This window comes from Pyrgilauda ruficollis, unplaced genomic scaffold, assembly GCF_017590135.1.
Source record: "Pyrgilauda ruficollis isolate IOZ18807 unplaced genomic scaffold, ASM1759013v1 scaffold44, whole genome shotgun sequence".
NCBI classification, from domain to species: domain Eukaryota; kingdom Metazoa; phylum Chordata; class Aves; order Passeriformes; family Passeridae; genus Pyrgilauda; species Pyrgilauda ruficollis.
Window position 1 is genome coordinate 4,042,436 of NW_024525934.1, and position 14,978 is coordinate 4,057,413.

A 14,978-nucleotide genomic window follows, 5' to 3' on the forward strand; every position below is an offset into this window, starting at 1 on the left:
CTTAGAGATCATCTTGTTCCACCCTGCCTGCCATGGGCAGGGACACCTTCCACTAGACCAGGTTGTTCAGAGCTCCATCCAGCCTGGCCTTGAGCACTTCCAGGGATGGAGCATCCACAGCTTCTCCGGGCAATCTGTTCCAGCACCTCACCACCCCCACAGTAAAGAATTATCTAGTAGATCACTGGGCATCTGATCTTTTGTTAAGGTGAGTTTCACAGGAAAGAGGTAACTATGCAAATACAAATAAGGGATAAGGTCATCACAGGCTAACTGATATTACATGCTCTGTTTTATCCTCTCTAATGATTTACTGCCAATTTACCCTAGCCTTAAAAAACTACATGAGAATCCATTAGACTGCTAGTCGTCTATGTGAGCCAAGAAAAGAAAATCCAAAGGAAAGGAGAAACAACACACTTTTCAATTATATTGTACTTATGTCAGCTCTGATCAGTCTAGCTGCTTTCATGAATAAGGTATAAGGAATGCTAGGATTGCTTTTCCCCAAATGAGAGAAATGAGGCATGCCCAAAATGCCACATCTTTTGAATGCCTATGTTAATTCTGTTTAATTTCTTATTTTCTGATCTATCTGCCTAACACACAAGAAAAAAGAAAAATTAAATATTTTGGGTGTTAAGTGGCCCCAAAAAAGTTTAAAACATGCTAGCAAAGGAAATACTTCAATACCTTATTTTTGGAACTGTGAAATCTGAAGGAAGCTTTGAGATTTTCACCATTTGTGGCCTGTTTGGAAATTTTTCAAAGATGCGTAGACGCAAGGGAAGCTTCTCCTTTGTATCTGCATTAGCTTCACTTTGCTTTAGCTGAAAACAAAAAATAAAAAAAAAATAACAGAAAGAGAAATTTTGCTCTGTAATATCCCACTCATTTTTCAGAATCCAAATAATAACAACGGCAATAATTTAAAGAAGCAGAAGATGGCAGCAAAGACCTACAGAAGGTGAATTTGATACAAGTTAATGGCTTGTGCTAGAAGATTACAAATGCTTAACAATACCATGCCTTTATGAAAGACATAAAATGGGAGGATTGCTAATAATGTTAATTTTAAAATACAATGCATATTTGTGCCCTATTCAATATGCTTATTTTTATGTTTTCTTCATAGATTCTAACACTTCCACCAAATAAACACCCAAAACCTTTTCTTATTAGGCACATCTTCCTGTATATGCTGACAGCTCTTTGACACTGAAAGACAACACAGCACTTTAAAAGGCAAAAATATTTAAGAGAATCCAGCTCCCAGAACACAAAATAACAGGACAATTGCATTTAGATGAGCATTATAAATAATGACAAAGAACTCGAATCCATCTACATCAGTGATACTCAGCTATGGCAAATCACAAATGTTGCATTTATAATTATCCAAAACCAATTATTCAATGGAATATCCCCCATCCAAATACAGAAAAGGCAGGCAGATACATGTATCTACATGGACAGGTGATGGCTAAATAAATAAGATAAACAGACATGATATAGAGATATGATTCATGAATATTGATTACCTTATGTAGCAATTCAGGTGTGTTATTGCAACAAAATGCAAAGTCAAAAAGAAGCAGTGAAATGAATTTTCACATTTATTTTAAACTGTATGTGTATTGTATACTATTTCAGCACACATCCAACTGAAATTCCAATTCTTTCCTCATCCCTGCTTGTAAGCAAAGGAGTAGAAGCTTAATTTTTAAAATACATTTTCACTATCAGCACCTGCAGGGAATACTGGTAATAGACACCAGCTAAAGATTTTTACCAGGGGCAGTTGCCCAGGAATTCAAACAGAGCTTTAATTCTCATTTGCCCTGCCTAGTGAAATGCATGCTCCCACAGCATGCTATAGAAGAAAAACTGCTCTGCTGCACTGTCATGCTATCAGCAACATCACCACTTCCAGCCACAGGACAGCTTAAACTGAAAATCAATTCATATTCAGTTGGATAGAAATTGTCATGTGGGCTGAAAACTGCAGAAAACTGAACAGCTACAAACAAAGACTAATGATTAATGGTAAAGCTGATTCAGAATAAAAGGGAAATGTTGCATAAATCTGTATTGTGTCCAGTCTTGTTTCACTGCTCTATTAATGATCCTTAAAAGAAAGAAATTATGACATTAGCGCACATGATATTAAAACGTGAAGAGTTGCAAATACCACATTGCACAAGGAAAAGGACCCTTTTAGAAACAGTGGCAGGAAATAAGAGACTGAAAAAATTCTAGATAAAGAATAAGAGCAGAAACTATACAAGAACTTGGACTTCAATATAGCATCAAAAGGCCAGTTTGGGCAGCAATTGCATTACCAGCCAAAGGTTATGTTCACAACCAAGCTCTGTTGGTTAGATATTACAGAGGCATGAAAAATGATACACAAGTTCCCAGCTCATCTCTGTGCTGCTTTGAAGAGAACATATCTGGGTATGCATTAGTTTCTAAATGCCATTTTACCATTTTCTCACTGACAAGACAAAACAATGCTGAAGAGAGCTATGAAACCAGGGGAGGGCTGTGTTAACCAACTGGGACAAAGGAGAAAAAAGAAGAGAATGACTAAAGGGTCCGATTATTTACTCCCCTACTACCATAACTGATAAAGTAAGAGCAAAGGAGATTAAGCAGATTTACGTAATAAATATCTGAAAATAAATTACTTCTAGAATACAATAGTGTACACCAAATAAAGGAATGAGAGAACAGAATTCAGAAACAGAATTTCTAGGATGAGAATAAAGATTACTAGCCTTATGGGAAAATCTCTGAGTGTTCAGAGAGATCTCCAGAGGGAAGTGCCTTATCATTTCAAAATCAGACTAGTCAGAACCCCTGAAATGTCAGAGTATTGCTAAAAGAGATCTTTCACTGAAAAGGAAATTAATTGGATAATCTAACAGGGCTTTTCTGCAACACTGTACTATTGTAGAAGGCTTTGGGAAGGGATTATTTTTAGAGGGAAAAAAGGTTTCCAGTTTCTGACACTTGTTTCTCAATAAGAAAACGTTGCATAAATATGCATATTTTTGGCACAGACAATGTCACTTACAGCTATGAACTCCTGTTTTCATAAGTCAGTGTATACAGAATAGAGAGCACCGAAATGTTGCCTGAACTCTTAAGTGCAGAACAGAGCACGGAGATCTTGAAAGCAGGAAACTGTATAGTTCAAAAGGTAAAGAAGGGGATAGGAGAATGATTTAAGATAGGCTTTAAAACAACCTAAAGTCAAGGCAGTTCTATAGAATATCTCCAATTACTCATGCTGTGATAATATTACATATTGGGGAGTGTGAGGCATTTAGCTTCCCTGAGTTCTTCTCTGTGCACTTAGGGTGTAATTGTTGCTCCACATGACACACATCCTGTTTTGTACTGCTACTTAGAACCTTTATATTGCAACTTTCTCTAACACTTGACAAACACTGATTTTTAAAGGTACAGGATTGTTTGAAATGGGTCTATGATGGTGCAGAATGTTTCTAGCAACAGCTAGACCCAAATAATCCAATAAACTCAAATAAAATATCCGGACATTTTTCTCTACGATTTTCAGGTTTTATTTAATACTCTTACTATTGATAAGGAAGTGCACACTGGCCTGATTTGCCCTGCATAGCCCTCAATCTGTAGCCCAAGAGCCTACTGGAAATGCTCAACAGTATTTTGTCAGCCTGGCCTGGCTAAATTCTCTTGTGGATGGTAAAAACATTAACAGCTGTAAGGCCATTGAATAAATTTTTGTCTATCTGACTACTCAGATGCTTCTTGAGTTCACACGAGCATATTTAATGGCACAACGCATACAGTATAACTGTCCACTCTGAACACATATCAGATGCACTTTACTAAATAGCACCAAAACAGTGAGGAATGTCAGAGAGGATATTTTAATTTGGGATTCCTGTGTGGTTGTTTGAATAATACTTACAGGTCCCTGAACATCAAGCTCTCCCTGATCTGTTCACATAATTGTCTTCGATCAATCCAAAAGACAGCTGTGAGGAAAGGCAGACTTACAGGTGAAGACAATGTTAGAGTGATCCTTTTCTCACAGAAAGGCATTATGGCCATGTCTCCACTTGGTTTGGAGCACTTCTTGTCTTCTGGTTGAGTTTATGTGCTGTGTTGGTAAGCAAACCAGATTCTTCTGGGAGGTAACAAAACTGCAGGTCCCACCTTGGCTACACAAAAATGCCATCCAGGATCAAGGATCCCAAGCAATGGCTGGTCCTTAGGATGGCTTTGAACCCCACGTGTGATGGGACAGGTAGTCCAGTGTGAGACTGAATCAGTTCTGAAGAGAATCCCTCTGACCTGGACACACTGTGAGTGGGGTGGCAGCAGACAACACTGCTTTATTGTCCCAATTCTCTCCAGTGCCACAGGTGTTACATGGTATAGTCCTATCCATAGTACTTATTGAAACTTATTCAACTTCAGTTGAAAATTTATTTTTGACTTCAAGGTTTCCTTACAAAAATGTGATTGCCAAAATCACCTTTTGGATAATTAAGATCTGGGCCCTTAGAAATGAAGAGAACCTGTAAGTCCTTGTCCTAAATACACACAGTAGGAGGAATGGTGGTGAAAGTGGAGGACTGGGAAAGGCAGGGCAGTATAAAGAAGACAGTAGGTAATGACTGTGCATGAGAAAAAAGGTCATCCAGATAGTAATCACTGTAAATGTGGTCAGGGTGAAAGTAGTGAGTTCTTTTAAAGCACATACTGCAACTCCTTTAATAGCAGAGCTGCTGAAAAATCTCTAGAGAATTGGAATGAGACAATCATCAGGAGCTGATTAGGAGAGCTGCATTTCCATAATCTCTCTCTGTGTTTGGCAGAAGAAACATGCCATAGTGCATTTCAGATATTCAGGTGCGTGCAAGGCAGTGTCACACCTGCCCTCCAGCTGACATCCTCTCTTGTGGAAGCAGGATGTGAGAGAGAAGCGTCTGCACATGCAGAACTCCTGATTTTCTCAGGTGGAAGCTGATGGTCTGAAAGGTGGAAGTGCTCTGGGGTCTGGTAATATAAACAAGATCACTTGAACAGTTCAAAGGACAAACTAACATGAGTATCTCTTAATATCACTGATTTGCATTTAGGGACAGAAACAACCTCAAAAGTATTGATCTTGCCCACACAAACCAAAAGCTCAAATTTAACAAAGTCAATGAGTTTTTAAGATATTGACACTTTGGTAAGATATTGACACTTTGGTTGACACTATGCTAAAGGAGATACAGAATTAACCATATCTAAAGGATATGACCTACCCATTCTAACTTTTTGTTTTGTTTTCTATTCACTTAGTTCTCATCACGGAAGAGAAGCCAGTAACATGCAAAACTGAAAGAGTGAAAGATGCAGTTTTCAAACAGTGTATGAGGCAAGCATACGTGAAATTCACTTAAATGCTCTGTAAGTATTTAAATTAAATCAAATTATATATAAAAAAAATATACAGCAATGCTCTAACTCTTTCATTTTAGTAGACAGGCTGAAATGAATAATTCCAAATAAAAAGTTTAGCCACTGATGTGCATACAACCTATTTAGGAATTGGCAAGCTTCCCAGAATAACTTCATGGGGACTGAAAAGTTCAAACCTTTTGCCAAAGTTCAGAAGGTTTCACTAGTGGATGATTTAAAATTAATATTGTTTGGTACATTACAGGGCACTGCTAAATATCAACATTTTTCATTACAAATCTTCTTTAGGGGCTGTATTTGAAGACTAAAATGACCATACAGTATCTGCATTGCATGCTTAGCAGGATATCATGTGCTCCAACACGAAACACTTTGAGCACAAGAGTGCACATGGAGCAAAAACATTACAAACTGATACCAGCACCCAACCAACAGCCTTGTAGAATTTTTTATTTATCCATGTCCTCAGATTTACCATCATCTTTGGCTTGTCAAAAAGAGTTTTTAATGAAACCCAAGTTACTAGATTAAATGACATTAATTAAAAAACTAAAAATCAGAAAGGCAGATAAAATGAGATTTTTTTTTCCTTTCTGTTATTCTGAAATCCTATGGACTTGGCAGAATTTTGTAGGTGAATGAGCTATATTAAACGAAGATATGCATATGGGTAAGCTATCACATCACACACTCAGATTTGGCATCAAATTGTAACAACATTTTTGTACCTGCATTTGATCTAAGATTCAACACAAATCAGATGTTCACTTAATATTATCTACACCTGCAATTTCATGTACAATGAAGAAAAATGTTGATTTTGTTTGAGCACCCTGCACTATGAAATAAAAGGAAGGTAAAATCAACCTGGAAATTAGGGTAAAAAATTGGATCAATAGAATTCGGGTAAAACTAATACTGACAGCGTTAAAAAGAAGTATTTATGAAGTGCAGATCTTATTAGTACGTCTATAGTCCTATAGAAAAGACTGACAAAAGCCTAACCCCTTGCCTAAAGTCACATGGCACATGGTGCCTTCAAACCATAATGTTTGCCTCTTGGTTCTTCTAGGCCCTGAGTGGTGGCCCTGAGACATAATGACACCAGTTATTTTTCTCCAGGTTTTCCAATTCTTCAAGGCATCGGAAACAACATGTGAGTTTTTGTGTGCAATTCTCCTGCACAGAAGCTCTGTAGGATGACATTTGGGTTGTGCATTGCCTAACTGAGAGGCAGTTTGGTGGCAGGTGGGAGAGCACTACAGAACTGTGTGTCTTAGAGTATGACCCGGTGGAGCCTGTCTCTTCTTTCTTTGAAAGCAGTCTCTCAATTAAAATATTACTTGAAGTATATCAAAGTATTGCCTGGAATAAAGTACCAGGAGCTACAGGAGAGAGCCAGCAGTAAGGGAAGAGTTTTGCAGCATGCAAAACAAGGGTTCAGTGTTGGAGCTTGCTCTCTTGTCCTCTTTTACTGCTTAGATGTACCAGTAGTGAATTTTGCCTTTTGGGTTCACCTAAACAAAGGGGACGTTGCAAGCAGTAAAAAATTCTCCCATGTAGATATGGTTAAGCAGAACCTAAACTGATTTTAATTGTGTTCAGCACTGCCATGGGGAATTTTCAGTGAAACATACCAGAAGCTATGATCACAGTGGTGCTGGCATTCAGAGTAGAGACTGCACTGTTGGTAATATCAGAATAAAATAAACTGAAAAAGTTCCTGACAGATGGAGGAACCAGAATACATTCATTTCCCATAAACACAAGATCTGTTTCTGTAATAAAAAACTTCTCTCTATAACAGGGTTTATATGCTGTGTGTAGTATGGTTTGGTACTGTGACTGCTATATCTTAATTGATCATTTAGATAACTTTTTGTAAGTTTTGCATTAGGTCTACCAAATTGAACAGATATTGAGTAAGATTTCACAAATGCGGGACTTCTAATAACTTCCTTCCAGTAATTGTAGCTTCTATCAGTTCCTCAGGAACAAATGCTGCTGACAAGATGTGATTCCAATTCAAATAGTGGAAAACTCAGCTAGCAAAATTTGGCTAAGATATAGTCTGTTTATCTAAAAGAAGACAGGAATCCAAATTTTCACAGTTTCTCTGTGATCAATTGAGATAAGTAAGATGAATTTTTCAGAGCTATTACTTCATACTGACTACAGACTGGCAAACATTGCTACATGGTTTACACTTTAGCCTTATTTCCAAATATTTTTTACCAGATCAGATTCAACCTTCTTGCCTTTAGATGGAAGTAGCCACCTAAATTAATTTAATTATGTCTTTTTGTAGCCAAAAGTGATGAAGAGACACTTGTAGAGGTCAGTTCAGATCTTGGGTCGGCTATTTATTTCACACATTTACTTTTTTTTTTTTTATTGACTAAACAGGGAACTTGAATCCAGCATGTTCTTTAAATCAGATGCCTAACTCCCAGTGTTAGGCATCCAGGCCACAGCATCTATGATGGCATTCATCTCAGCTAATTACAGTCCCTCAAATGGGAAGTAAATTGTACGCTCTTCTAGGCACTTCTTATATTCAACTAGAAAAGGTGTCTCCAGATACTGGCTCATCTCACACTAACACGTAAGTGAGAGAAGCCAGACGGACTGTCACCTCAGGGTGACTGCTTTGCTGGATACAGGGGCAGGGTAAGGCTACACCTGTGCCAGTAGTGGGCTATGGGCCTAAGAGCTGGAGTGAGATCCATCACTGTGTTACACTGTTAGCAAGACAGACTGCACGCTTTTTGGCCAGCTAGCACTCTCTGTGATCATGCCTGAGCACAGTTTGGCACTTATGCCAACTGGGCATGTTCCCTGTAGGCAGTATAGGCACTTCCTTTCAAATGGCAGCTAGTTTTGGGAGAGGAAAATAACTTTGCTGTATGTACAAGCCAGGCTCTGCCAGCTGGCCAGCTTTAAGGACAGAGAGCACGTCCTAGACAGCTTTCTCTCCTGATACAGATTGGCTAAATTACTACCTTTGAGAAGATGCTCTAGTGTAAGGAAGATGAAATAGTTAATAGATTCATAGAATCTATTAATCTATCAATTTAGGCTGAAAAAGCCTTCTAAGAGCATAGAGTCAAACTATTAACCTAACTCTGTCAATATTTATTTTATCTTAAGATAAGATAAACCACGCCTTTATTTTAAAACAGTTCAGGAGTAGGTACATATTTTGATGGATAGCTTAAAATAGACAATGAAAATGAAACATAAATTTAATGTTAACATGCCTAACTCTTATTTTAACAGCTATTTCACATATAAATGCCATAATGAATATGAAAAATACCATTTTCATATTCATTATTTTTTCTCTTGGCATAAGTAGCAGATACATTTTTGTTTCTATACAAAGGTTAGTGAATTACAAAAAAATAACCATTATAATAGAAAATGCATTGCATGCTCCATTTCACCAGGGGAAACTTGAGACTTCATGTAAACTTGTATCACTCGTAAAACATGTATCATTATTTGTTATGAACTATATATGTGATGAACAACAAGCAACTGAAATATTTTCAAGTGAACAAAAGCATCACAAGATGTATGAAGTCTGCTCTTGTGCAAATGTAAACATTCAATATTGTCTAGTTACAATGTGTTCATCTTCAAGATTCAGGGTAAAATTCATTTCAACCCGAAAGGGTGCTTCTACATGGGAAGCAAACAAATTACCATTGCAAGACAACTCTTGATATTTGCTTTCCTATTCTAGCTTCTACACAAAGGAAGATTCCTGGAGGCAGCTTTGCAAATGATCCTTACCTAAATGTAGCTGACACACATCTTCATCTGCCCTGCCAGGTTCACAGGAAAACAGAGCCAATCTGGGAAATTGTAATTTTGTGGGCAGACCTTCAAAGGTTTTCACCACAGGCAGCTCCCATTTACGTAAAAAAGAGCTGAAGACACTCAGTGAACCAGGTTGTGATTGACTGAGGAAGTCATCATCTTGACTTTCCATCAGGATACAGACAGCAAGAAGTATTCAAAATGCTGAAGAGCAGAGAGGTCATAGAGATAAATGACTCAATCTGCAGAGAATGTGTATGTCCCTGCCCACAGTTTAACAAAGGAAAATAACTTTTACCTAGGTCTTCTTCGCACCTAAGTACTGAAGGTCTGAAACTTTTCCCCATATATGCAAAACTTATTCCATGTGATTAGTATAGGCTGTTCTATGCATTGTATGGGGTATTACATGAGATAGATCACCACTAAACTGGAAGGGACAGTAGGTATATCCAACTTGACTCACTACGTAGTTTCATCTGCATGGCAGGAAACACACCATGCTGGGTTTGGCTGGGGTAGAGGTAATTTCCTTCATAGTGGCTGACATGGGGCTGTGTTTTGCATTCTCACTGCTCACAACAGAGGGGTGTTTTCCTTATTGCTGTGGAGCACTTCAACAGAATCAAGGCCTCTTCTGCCTCTCACCCCACTCCACCAGCAAGGAGGCTGGGGATGCACAAGAAGCTGGGAGCTGACCCCAGCTGATCAAAGGGATATTCCAGACCATATGCCATCATGCTCAGTATATAAAGCTGGGGAAAGAAGGAGAACGGGGGGATGTTTGGAATGATGGTGTCTCTTTTCCCACGTCACCAATTGATGTGATGGAAGATGGCTTTCCTAGGGATGGCTGCACACCTGCCTGCCCATGGGAAATAGTGAATGAATCCTAATTTTGCTTTGCTTGCATGTATGGGTTTTTCTTTATCTATTAAACTGTCTGTATCTCAATCCACGAGTTTTCTCACTTTTAGTCTTCTGATTCTCAGAGTAAGGTAGCAACTGTGTGTTTGGGGTAAAACCTTGACACTTACCTTTGGTACATGAATGTAATTCCAATTTTCAAATCCAACCTACGTGATCCACATGAATTTGTGAGTGCTGCTTGAGGTGGAAGCAGTTTTGTCTACATGTTGAAAAGTATTTGTCACAGACTGTGATGTAGGTGCTTGTGCAGAAGATGGCATTTTGTTTCTGTTGGCTGTGGTAATGCAAAACTGTGTTTCCTTCTTTTTAGGTGTGCAATAGTGTGTTTGGACACCCTTGTAAATAGATACTTTGCTGGCTCAGGCCAATATTACAATATCTTCTAACACACATATGATCTCTACAAAGACCAAAAAGATGACCTACTGTATGTAGTTAGGACAAGAATGTTTCATTTGAAACCCAAATGGAACACAATTCAGATGAAACACCAGATAAATATTCGTACAAATCCACTTACGTAAGTAGGAAATGTGACAATGAGTTCATTATTCTTGCTCTTATTCACAGGAGTAAGCCAACATCAACCACAGTTCACAGTACTTCTTTTAAACTTTTTTTTTCTAAGTGCTTTTATTAAAAACACCATTATCATGTGCATTTGTTTCCTTAAATGTATTCAGCTAAATATGCATGTGGCTGTACACTTGATCTGATCTCCATGCAATTTCATTTGTTTGGGATTGCCACTTTGGAGAGGGTCTGTGGAGGGGCCATGGAAATTTCTTCTGTAATGTAGTTCTAGAGAATATAAAGGAACACTCTTCACAAAGATACCTGGTCACACAACAGGAAGCAAAGAATAAGCCATTTGCTTAATGATAAAGAGTCTCTCTAGATAGAACAAAGCAATTCTTCACTCTGAAGACAACCACTGGAATGAGTTGCCTAGACAAGCCAAGGAAATTTTATCACTGGAGATGTCCAGGAGCTGATCTGATAGGACTCAGGGTGATCTCATCTAATGGCCTGCTCCCAATACAGGTTGGACCAGGTGTTCTTCAGAAGTCCCTTCCAGCATAGACTTTTATGTAATTCTATGATTTGCTGATAGCTATGAACTGCAGGACAACAGATGATTATGCTCTTCAGTTTTACTGTTGTGCATAGACATACATCATCTCTTAAGAACTTCTGCTTTTTTTCCAGATCACTACTGGGCTCTATTAGATTCTCTGAGAGGATAATGAATACAACTTAGATCTGAGTATTTGCCATCCACATAGTGGAGTAATTTTTACAATCAAATATCCTTACTTAGAAAATGTAACTGAAGTTGAGAAAAAATTCACAGATGTAGCTGAGGCCAAAATTCAGGACATTTCTTTAAACAGGAGAGACTTTGTCTTGGCACAAATTAGCTGCCCCTTGCCTTTTTATGGATGGTTGGTTGCTCATTTTGAACTAGAGGCAGAACATTTAACTTGACATAAGTGGCCTGAGTTTTAGATTCATTACAGTTACACAGTGTTTTTCCAGTACAGAAATTCAGACAGAAGATTTATTTTACTAAAGGACACGTAGAGACAAACCTATACAAGTGGTAATTGGGAGGTCACAAAGGCTGATCCAAACTACTTCAGAAACCTTCATGGCTTGGCTAGATGAAAACAGAAATAATTTGATGTTACTGGCTGCCCTTTCTTCCACACAAGTTTGCTGATAAAATTTTAGCCAGGGCTAGACTCCTGAGTGCTGTTATTCCCTTTCACAAGAGATGGAGATTGTTTTCTTTGTGTCCTTGTGGTTATGGACTGCTCCTTTAAAGAGAAAGATATGTGTAAGAATTCTCCCTTTATTCCAAAACAGTGCTCCCACTCACTGGATATTATGCAGGAAAACCCTGCAGGCTTCCTCATCTTCTGTCACATTTTTAAAAGAGTGCCTGGTCCATTCTTGAGGAACTATAGAAGGAGAAGTCCTCTGAATTCTAAGTGGAAAAGAAGTGCCTGTCTTAGACTCAGGTTCCAAAAATACAGTAAAAATATAATTAATCAGTTCTCCTAAGCTGCTAGCTCTTTTTAATGAAGCAGGAATTAAATCTCATGCAGAGGCCAGGCCTCTATTTTTTTTTCAAGAATGCAGAAGTTAATTACAATGTGTACATAAGTGCATAGATTCACAGGCTCCTAAGGGCCTAAAACACAATGCAGACCTCTGTGGCACAGAGGGCACAAAGGCAAACTCAGCATGGATTTTCATGAATCCAACTGCTATTGAAATAACCGGCAATGCTACATAAACCCTTTCATTCCAAACTGCTGCAGGACTGCCCCTTAATTCAGAGGATGGAGCATCTAGAATCACTTATGTGCCCTGACAAGCACTTGCATTTTCCTTTGATATAGACTAAATAAAACAAAAAGATTAAATGAGCTCCTGGTGATATAAAAGCTAGGTAAGCATTTTATTCCCTGGTGATATACATGAAGCAGCAGAAGCTTACATCTACATTTTTGTTACTGCTATTCCCACCTTCACAGCAAACACAACTCCCATCCCTCCTCCTTGAAAAAATGTGTGCTTTAAATATGATTCTTGGCTAGACTATTGAAAGGTCTCTATTTTATACCACTTTTTTTTTTCATAAAAACTTCCTCCATCAGAAACCCTCTTGATTTTTTGGGGTTTTTTTGGGGCAGATTGGATATACCAGGAATTGGGATCCTCTGAATTAATACTTAGGTGTTTATTTCACCATTATGAATAAAACATGCCACCCAGAATTTGTGATCCATTGATGCTGTTTTTAAAAAAGATGACAGATGTGGTAAGAGGTAGAAAAAAAATTCAAACAACACCGGTGTCTTGAAGTTACAGCCGTGAGGGGACTTTCAAAACTTTCTTAGTTATTAAAGAAGAAATAGTCTAGCATGAGTAGTTTTCCAGATGACCTTATTTTCCAGTCTTGAAAGGTTGCCTTGTCTTCTAGAAATGGACAGAGTCTCTGTAAAGCTTCCTACTTTTGAAATAATGCCTATTTAAGTGTTCTGCATATGTCCCAGGACTGGGGAACCAACCTGAATTTTGTGAAAATTCTGTCTTCCGTCTATGATGAAAAGAAGGATTTTATGCATTTTATGTAGTACATAAAATCCAGTGTGGAACCATTACTGTACTTTTCATTGGTTAATGAAATGCGCTTGACACTTATCTTCCCTGGAACTTGTTAAAAATCCATTCACATGGAATCAGATATAATGAAAAGGTAATTTTTCATTTTTATTCTATTTTATAGTTATTTCCCATTTAGAATTACCTCAAGCACTGCTCTCAGAATAAAAATACTTTGGAGACAAGTAACTCTAACTAGGCTTAAAAAAGCTCCTTGATTTTCACACACAAATTCACATATATAAAATTTTATGCCAAATGTGGTTAAATTAGATATACCAATTATAACACCTTGTTCACACAATATGTTCATGAAAAATCGCTATGCTGAAACTCCCACTTTAATGCTGAAGCCTCAGCACACAAAATTTGGAAGTGATGCAAATGCTGAAATTGTCAGTGGTGTCTTCCTGGATGTTCTGAATGCCTGGAGGTGCTGGGTGAAAGGCACAGGGCTTTGGCAATGTATTCTGACCAAACGTGTTCAGCATCCCAAACCCTGTCTTTTCCAACTCATCCTGTACTGACAGACAAAATGTCACTTCTGAGGTAGCACTCAACATAGCTCTTGAAGCCATGTGCTTGAAAAACCAGTTACCACTGTTTGATCTGTCATTGTGGTATCAATTAGAAGCAGTGGTGAACTATGTGCTCTGGTTCTACTTAATAAGAATCGGGGGAGAAGGGAGCAGAGGGGAAGAAAAGCTCCTTCACACTGTAAATAAAACTGGGTCATAAAGTGTGAGTACAGTTTTGCTCCTCACTGAATAAAAGAGTTGTTCATAGGGCTGTTAAAATGATATTTGCATTACCAGTATAGTCATTGGTATTAACAGGAGTAACATCAGAACTATCTTCTGAATGAATAAGAACCGTATCTGGATGGCCTGAACTTCCCCTATAAACACCTTGCTTTCCAATACTAAGCTGCCTCACCAGAAAAGAGATCTGAAGAGAGCAAGTGAAGACAAATGGAAAGCAAAAAATTAAATCCATGAAAAATGAGACCAGAAAAGCACCAGCAAGCTAGCTGCATGCAGGGAGACAGGATTTCCTGGTACTTTTTCTATTATGGACTAGGTATTTTGAATTCCTGTTAAAGATAAAACAATAAAACTTTCAAGAAAAGATGTTACAGAAATTCTATCCTAGTAATTTCACATGCTGACTTATTTACTTTGAAAAAAAAACAGCAATAAAAGAGGGGGTTTGTAAGAAATATGAAACATGACTTTTTCCAAGATGTGTTAGTTTAACTGCCAAATTTTCTTGCAAAAGGAGATGACTTAAAATAGATTTTCCCAGTGAAAAGAAACTTTGCTTTGAATCTAAAGCTAAATGTACAGGTGCACAAAGACAGACAACACAGGAAGTAATAACAGACACTGTAGGAAAGACAGAGCACTGAAGAAGCATTGGACTGGAATGACTGAACATCACAGGCTAGAGGGCATTGAATGAAAAAATCAAGTGGAAGGCTCATTAGCTGAAAAAGAAATATCTTTTCACAGGTGCATTGTTAAATTTATCTTTGCTACTGAAGGTAGTAAATGTTAGAATATATACATTTTTAAAAATAGATT

At 37.9% G+C, this 14,978-nt stretch overlaps 1 protein-coding gene across 2 annotated transcripts in view; it reads right to left on the reverse strand.

Moving 5' to 3' along the window:
* Positions 1–14,978, reverse strand: part of NALCN (sodium leak channel, non-selective) — a 214,728-nt gene that overhangs the window by 56,747 nt on the left and 143,003 nt on the right. For both annotated transcript variants that reach the window (XM_041478293.1, XM_041478292.1), the window contains one exon: positions 694–830. In XM_041478293.1, coding sequence (XP_041334227.1) covers positions 694–830 — 137 coding nt within the window. The remainder of the gene's footprint in view (positions 1–693; positions 831–14,978) is intronic.